The sequence below is a fragment of the Apium graveolens genome, chromosome 8 (genome assembly GCF_009905375.1).
Source record: "Apium graveolens cultivar Ventura chromosome 8, ASM990537v1, whole genome shotgun sequence".
Lineage (NCBI taxonomy): Eukaryota > Viridiplantae > Streptophyta > Magnoliopsida > Apiales > Apiaceae > Apium > Apium graveolens.
Window position 1 is genome coordinate 140,213,842 of NC_133654.1, and position 8,869 is coordinate 140,222,710.

The following is an 8,869-nucleotide window of genomic DNA, read 5'->3' on the forward strand; positions in this document are numbered from 1 at the left end:
ATCAGGAAATTCAGAAACAAATTTCACCAATAGTTACCAAACAAATTTCAATTGAATCCAGTCATGCTAGATTGGAAGCTAATCAAGCAAAAATGTCTGATCAACTTACAGAGGTACAAAATTCAATGGAGCTGATTCTTTCTCTAATACTTGGTGTTGATGCCAAAAAGGGGGAGAAAATTGTTAACTTTAAATGTAAACAGCTGTCATTGATAAGTACTGTTGATGAAATTCTGATGGAGGTAATAAGGAAGAACAGAAGGAAATTAAAAGAGGAAGCAAGAGGAATGAAAGAAGAGTTGAAGAATTGACTATGACTACTAAAATGCAAAAATCTTCACAAGTCACAACAGTTGATGATGAAGACCAAGGTATTCTGGAGAAAGAAGCTGGTGCTAAAGCAAGCCAATATCTTCAAATTCTGAAAATTATTGGAAGAAAGACAAATCAATTCTACAAAGATCCAAAGAATCAATTATTTGATTGTGAAGTAAGTAGAAGAATATTTGCAAAGGAAAATCCTGGAGTTAATCTTAAACAGCTAAGGCAAACAAAGGAAGACTTTAAAAATTCTATGAAGACAGCGAATGCTGATATTACTGTTGTTTTTCAAGTATTTATGAAGATGATCCTTCTAACAGACCAACCAGAGGTATATTGCAAGGGAAATCAGTCAGGCAAAAAGTGAAAGATCTCTCAAATTACAAGCTATTGGAATTGCTGACATGAAGCTTAAAGGAAAGGAGAAGGTAGAAGAAAAGTCAAAGAATTTCAAGGACTAAAAGCCAAAGCTGAAGAAAATCTTATCGAAGCAGAAATCATCCAAGCTAGTGATTAAAGGAAGATTTCCGGAAGCATTCTGAGTTGAGGAAGTGGAGTTAACCTCTGATAATGTTCAAGTTAAAGAAGTAGTTCAGGATGATGAGTTAAAGTCTGATATTCACTGAAGTAACATTGAATATGCATACTTGGTTCTTGCATTTAGATAATTTTGACATCATCAATTTGAACTTGTCCATACTTCCATAATGAACAAGTAGGAGGAGATTGTTAGGAGCAATTGATGATATCAAACAGAAACTATTAGAAGCATCAACGGATGATGATATCGACGGATTGGTATTCGACGGATGATGATGTCAACGGATGATGAGATCGGTATTTATCATATCAGTTAATCTTTGAAGAGGAAAAGGAAACAGGAATTTTAAGGTGGTGGAGGACATTATCTCAGAAGCAATAACATAGGTTTCCTTTTTGTTAATAGAATATGATTCCTTATATATGGGTAGCTGTGCTCTATAAAAGCATAGTTTAGGTTCATGCTATATGCATTGCGACATTGTTATATCTTTCGCATAACCTAACAGCTCTCAAGGATATTTGTTCATCCTTTCGAGAGAGTACTTGTGTAATAAGTTTTTATAAGATTTATATAAAAACTGTCTGATTTTGTTGACGCTTTATCTAGTTGATCGTATTAACTGTATTCACCCCCCTCCACAGTTGATTAAGGGCTTAACAAACAGTGCATGATATAAATATCCAAGGTATAATGATTTTAGCCTCTAAAATTGCATTCTTGTTATTCTAGAAACATGTATTTGTATTATTTATTATATATATTTCAATTCACAATCATCATGATAGTTTGGTTAATCTAATAATTTTTATAAGTTATGTTGGTTGGTTTTCTTTTGTGTTGATTTTAGTTTGTATCTTGCCAGTTAGAATTTCAATGCAATTATTGCTAGTGGGGCAATATATATGTTATCCTGGTTAGCCTTAATCTAAGATGCATGTAGGTTTACTTAATGAAAATGGAAATTAATTAGTGATGTATCTCTTCTGGAAAAATAGGTTTTTATACATGTGAAACGTGAAATTTGGATGTCCTTATAAATTGAGATATATCATTATTTGTTTCTTATAAAAGGAGAGTAAATCTAGTGCTTTATAATCATTTAATTTAAGCCTTTGTTGAATTTTCTATATGTACACTTTCCTGTAAAATATGTAAATATATTCATATACATTTTCCTTTTAATTTTTAGACAAAATCAAGCATTAATAATAATAATAAGAAGAAGAAAAAGAGGAATTTACCGGCTAGCTAATATAAAAAAGATAACTATTTTCCTACGCATGGTCTATTTATATATTTGACACGAAAATTCATGAACAAGTACATGCTAGTGTAAAGACCTATCACTTAGTTGTTAATATGAGTGACTCCTTTTATATATAATTATAATTTATCATACCTCGAAAGGTGTTTCTTACTATTTGTGTGCATTAAAATAATTCTTATTTTACGTTATATGCCGGATATACACTTGTTCGATATACTTTTGATACTAATGTGTATTGTCCTTGTTTTTTTAGTAATCTCAATGTCGAATCTTATAAAACTTAAATTCAACGCACTTGATTTCATCGAAAAAAATTATTTGACATAGATTTTGGATGCGGAAATCCATTTAAGTGCTGTGGGCCTTGGTGACACTATTAATGAAGAAAATAAAAGTTCGGAGCAAGATAAGGCAAATGCCATGATATTTCTCCGCAATCATCTCGATGAAGGCTTCAAAACTGAGTACTTGACTATTAAATATCCTCAAACCCTTTGGAAGGATATAAAAGAAAGATATGATCATCAGAAAATGGTGATACTCCCTAAGACTGGCTATGATTGGCTCCACTCGCGTTTGCAAGATTATAAAAGTGTGAGCGAGTATAATCTGCAATGTTTAAAATTACATCTCAACATAAATTATATAACGAGAATATAAATGAAAAAGATATGTTGGAGAAAACATACTCCACATTCTATGCCAATAATATGCTCCTGAAACTGCAATATTGTGAACGTGGATTTACAAAATATTATGAGATTATTTCAGTTTTGCTTCTTACGGGACAAAATAATGAACTTTTATTGAAAAATCATGAAGCACGTCCAACTAGCTCAAAACCATTCCCCGAAGTGAATGTTGTGACTAGTAATGAATATGGGATAAATAAGCCATTTGGACGTGGATGTGGGCGTGGATATGGACAATGCCCTGGTCATAATTTTGGGCATGATCGTGGTCACAAAAAAATTTCAAATTTTAAAAAGAAGCCTCACCACGAGAAGTGGAGGAAAAATGATGAGAAATCAAAGGATAATGTGATGGTTCATATTGTTGAAAGTACTTATAATCGATATAGAATGAAAGGTCATTGGGGACGTACATATCGTACTTCCAAGCATCTTGTGGACCTTTATCATGCCTTTTTGAAGAATGTTGAAACAAATTTTACTGAACAAAGTGATCCCTTCGGGATAGCCCATCTTGAAGCACACCTTGGTGGTGCGGATCCAGTTGATCCTCCAAGCCTCACTCATATTAAAATTGGTAATTTTATGATGGGAATGAAGATGACCAATATTGATGATGGATATATTTAAGTTAAATATTAAATACCTTGCTTTTAAGTTTTTATGTTGAACTTCAATGACTTTCATTAGGATTGCTTATTATGTAATTTTCTTTGAAGATGAATGATATATTTACAGTTATTATATTTTTAATATTTATATATTTTCCTTATGAAGAAATATGGCCAGCAGCCTCTCATTATGTGTCACAAAAGAAGATGAATCATTTTGCTTGGCGGATAGTGCAACAACACATACAATATTAAAAAGTAACGATTATTTTCGCCTCTAATATTAGCTAAAGCTAATGTAAACATGATATCGAGCGTGTCAGATCTTATTGAAGGCTTTGGAAGAGCAAATATAGTGTTACCAAATGGTACACGTTTATTTATTGAGAATGCTATATTTTTCACCCGATCTAAGAGAAATATTTTGAGTTTCAAAGTTATACTCCATAATGGCTATCATATTGGGACGTGCAATGAAAATGATTATAAATATTTATGTATCACGTCTATAGTCTCGGGAAGGAAGCAAATTATGTAAAAGCTCTTATCATACAATTATGGATTATATTATACTTTTATAAATCCATTTGAGTCATACATGGTAATGAATCAAAAATTATTAGCCCGAAAATTTTTCTTATATGGCTTGATCGTTTAGGCCATCCGGGTTCAATAATAATACGAAGAATAATAGAGAATTCAAATGGATATAATTTAAAGAATAAGATTGTTCCATTATCCAAAGATTTTTCTTGTGTTGCTTGCTTTCAAAAAAAATTAATAACAAGACTATCGCATGTGAAAGTTGCGACTGAATGTCCGTCATTTTTGGAACGAATTCATGGAGATATATATGGACCTATTACTCTATCAAGTGGACCAACTTCATTACTCTATGGTACTTATTGATGCATCGACACATTTGTCACATGTAGTTTACTATTCACCCATAATTTGGCGCTCACCAGACTCCTTGCTTCAAAAATTCGGCTATGGCCACAATTTCCGGATCATGCAATTAAGAAAATTTGAATGGATAATTCCGGGGACGTCCCAATATTTTACTAATTATTACATGTCTCTTGGGATTGAAGTAGAATATCCGGTTCCTCACATAAATACCCAAAATGGTTTAGCAGAATCTTTTAATAAGATATCGCAGTTGATTGCTAGACTTACTTATGAGAACCCCAAAGAATATTAGGGTATATGTTGGGTTAGACTCTCCCTCAATTATTAAATATTTGGAGCCCATGAACGGTGATTTATTTAAGTCAAGATTTGCCGGCTATCAGTTTGATGATACCATTTTTCCTGTAGTAGGGGGAGATAAGCCAAAATTTGAAAAAAAAAGACAAGAAATTTTGTGGAATGCAGTCTATCCGTCTCATTATAATCCTCGTACTAATCTATGTAAACTTGAAGTTCAAAAGATTATCCACCTACAAAAAATTGCAAATACATTTACCCAACTTATTTACTAATGTCAGGACTATGACAAAGTCACATATACCAACTATTAATACTCGTTGTAAAATTAACATTCCAGATGAAGATAATAAGGTTTTGCTAGCAAATGAGTCTAAAGCCTGCCAAAAGCGTAGTAGACCAGTTGAATCCCAAGATAAAAGTCCTATAAATTCGAGGAAACTTGAAAAACAATCTGATACACTAAATGACATCATTTTTAAGGAAGTAGATTTGATCACTGAAGAGACGTCTTCAAAAGATGATCAAGTACCTGAAACTGATGACAATGAAGATATATCGATAAATTTTATCATTTCAAGGAAAAGGTGGAATAGAAAAGAAATTTTCATGGATGATATATTTGCATATGCAGCTGCACTTGACATTTATGAGAAAATCGAGGATCATGAACCTAGATCGATCTATAAATTTAAAATAAGAAATAATTGGCCAAAATGGAAAGATGCTATTTAGGCAGAATTAAAATCACTTGAAAAACTCCAAGTTTTTGGACCTATTGTCAAAACACCCATAGGTGTAAAACCCGTTGGATATATATGGGTATTTTTGTGTCAAAGAAATGAGAAAAATGAAGTTGTGAGATATAAGGCACGCCTTGTTGCTCAAGGGTTCTCACAAAGACCGGGAATTGATTATGAAGAAACTTATTCCCCGGTAATGGATGCAATAACATACATATTTTTTTATTAAGTTTATCAATTCTAGAAGGGCTTCGAATGAATTTAATGAATGTTGTGATTGCCTACTTGTATGGGTCACTTGATAATGACATTTACATGAAAATTTCTGATGGATTTAAAATGCTTGAAGCATATAGTTCAAGTACCTGAGAGATTTACTCAATTAAATTATGAAGTTCATTATATGGGTTGAAACAATCGGGTCTCATGTGGTATAATCATCTCAGTGAGTACCTTTTGAAAGATGGATATATTACTAATATAATTTCTCCATGTGTTTTTATTAAAAGGAAAAATGGGGTTTACTATCATTGCAGTCTATGTTGATAATTTAAACATCATTGGGACCCCAGATGAACTTCATGGGACGTTTGAATATTTGAAAAGAGAATTTGAAATGAAATACTTAGGTAAAATAAAATTATGTCTTGGTTTTCAAGTTAAGCACTTATATAAAGGAATCTTTCTCCATCAATCATCTTATACTGAAAAGATCCTTAAACGATTTTGTAATGAACAAAGCTTACCCAGTGAGTACACCTATGGTTGTACGTTCACTTGAAAAGAATAAGGATCCATTCCGTCCAAGAAAAAAAGGGGAAGAATTTCTCGGTTCTGAAGTACCATATCTTGGTACCATTGGTGCATTATATATCTTGCCAATTGTACCGGACCTGATATTGCATTTTCTATTAATCTACTGGCAAGACATAGTTATGCTCCAACTCGAAGACATTGGACTAGTGTGAAACAAATATTTAGATTTCTTCGAGGAACAATGGATATGGGTTTATTTTATTCTAAGGACTCAAAAGTGAAATTAGTTGGTTATGCATATGTAGGATATCGATCCGATCTGCACAAAGGAAGATCACAAACAAGTTACATATTCACTTATGGAAATATTGCAATATCTTGGCGATCTACAAAGCAGACTCTTGTAGCAACTTCTTGAAATCATGCCTAATTGTTAGAACTTCATGAAAAAACTCGAGAATGCATATGTTTAAGGTCATTAGTCCACCATATTCAAGAATTATGTGGTCTTTCAGTCAATAAATGAAGTTATACTGTTCTATATGAAGATAATGAAACATGTATCACTCAGATTAAAGAAGGCTACATCAAAGGAGATATGATAAATCACATTGATCCAAAAATTTTCTTCACTCATGGACTTCAACAACAAGGAGAATTGATGTTTGTGAAATTTGCTCGTGTGAAAATCCAATAGATTTGTTTACAAAAGCACTTCCTACATCATTTTTTGGAGAAATTGGAGAACACGACTGAAATGCATAAATTTTAAGATTTATGTTAGAAGGAGGGGGAGACATGATACATTTTTCAAATTAAATCATGTACAACACATGTACTCTTTTTCTTTCACTTGGGTTTTTCCTAGTAAGGTTTTAACGAGGCATGATATTTGTACGAGTAATCCAGGGGGAGTGTTATAACATAAATGTGTGGATGACTCTAGAGTGTTCTAAACTCTAGATATTTGATCTTTCATATCTATGTTACTTAGAATCTTCACTTTACAATTCATGTCCCTTGACTTCACAATTTCATGTAACTTATATCTAATTAGCCTATAAATAGAGCCCATTCTTGAGCTTGTAATATACACATATATGAAATAAAATTCTTGAGTTCTCTCTTTTCTTTCTTCCTCTATATCATTTACAACATAACATCCTATTCATCTTTTTAAAATTACATTTTAATTTAACTTTATATTAAAATATAATTTTGGAAAAAGAAAAATGAATAAATAGTAATAAATCAAACAATTGATTATATTTATTATTTAAATAACACGTTCTTTGCGTTAAGCCAATTTGATTTAATACCAATTTGTTTTTTTATGAGGAAATGCCAGTTTTTTAATCCCCTCCAATTTAATATGTTTATGTATTGTATCCTTACATATAATAGGTATAAGAGATACTTATTTTAAATTTAAATACCAATTAAATAAGAACCATTAGACATTGACATTAATAGATGATAATGTTTCAATCTAAAATAAATGAATGTTAAATATAGGCATGGAATGCCTTGAGTTAGATTAGGGTTAGGAGACTTGGTGGACAAGTCGCAGACTTTGGATAAATTTTGGAGTCCCAGAAGGTGAAGATTGACTTTCCTATAGGATTGTATGACTTGAGGATTACTCTTTTAGGAGTCTGATTCTAACCTGAAATTGATTTTCCACATATAACTTGGGCTAATATTGGGCCTACGAATTTAATAATAATCCCTCAGTTTATGGACCCTTAAAGCCCAACTAATGTCACATCAATTACTTGGGCTTAATAATCGGGCCTCGTCCTTGGATCGAATAAGGAATAATTAATGCGCTTATTTATTACACGGCTAGAGTTACTATTATCCCCTATCATTTTCCCCCCAAATTTTGGGAAATCGCACAAGATATTGCAGAAGTTAGTTCATGTATTCCCTTATAGGGTATCGTTTTTTCACGTAAAGTGTGGAGCGACATACACATTTACAACGATTTGCCTTTCATGAGGCTTCAAGGTTTTCATGTTCATTTCCTGGAATATTCCTTGATTTTCCAAGAATTTTCCTAAATTTTCTGGAATTTTCCTTGATTTTCCAGGAATTTCCTTAATTTTCCTTGAATTTTCAGGAATTTTCCTCAATTTTCCGGAATTTTCCTTGAATTTTTAGGAAAATTCCTCAATTTCAAATTTTCTTTTATTTTCGACCAGGATCCTAGTTTAACTTTCGACCTGGATCCTAGTCGTCACTTTAGTTATTTCCTATGCTCTAGTCGAACGACTTCGACCATGATCCACGACCTGAAATTCGACCAGGATTCTGGTCGAAGAACTAACCATTTTTTGTACTCTGTTCAAAATCTCTCGACCAGAATTTACGACCTAAACCTCGACTTCAATCCTAGTCATAATTCAATCGATTATGTGGCTCCTAGCCGTGGTGGTTCGACCAGGATCCACGACTTAAACCTTGACCTCATTCCTGGTCGTAATTCAACCGATTCCGTGGCTACCATTTCTGTAGTGAGTCTATATTAAAATGTGCCTTAAATATATTATATAACAGGTAATATAATAATTTCTAAGCATATTAATTTTTTAAAATATTAGGATCTCATCATTTATTAACCCTATGGAGGGAAAGAATATAGATGATATTTTATAACTACACAAAATATTAAATAAAATTAAATTTATTTTTTAATTTAAATTTTCCATAATTTCTAACCAATT

At 32.2% G+C, this 8,869-nt stretch overlaps 1 protein-coding gene across 1 annotated transcript; it reads left to right on the top strand.

The window, feature by feature from the left end:
• Nucleotides 1-2,803: 2,803 nt before the first annotated feature.
• On the top strand, nucleotides 2,804-3,454 carry LOC141680031 (uncharacterized). The gene has a single exon (XM_074486364.1). It carries the CDS (start codon nucleotides 2,804-2,806, stop codon nucleotides 3,452-3,454), a length of 651 nt encoding a protein of 216 aa, XP_074342465.1.
• The last annotated feature ends 5,415 nt before the right edge of the window (nucleotides 3,455-8,869 follow it).

Excerpts from the sequence above, each read along its gene's own strand:
- LOC141680031 (XM_074486364.1), top strand. The coding sequence starts at position 2,804 with ATGTTGGAGAAAACATACTCCACATTCTATGCCAATAATATGCTCCTG.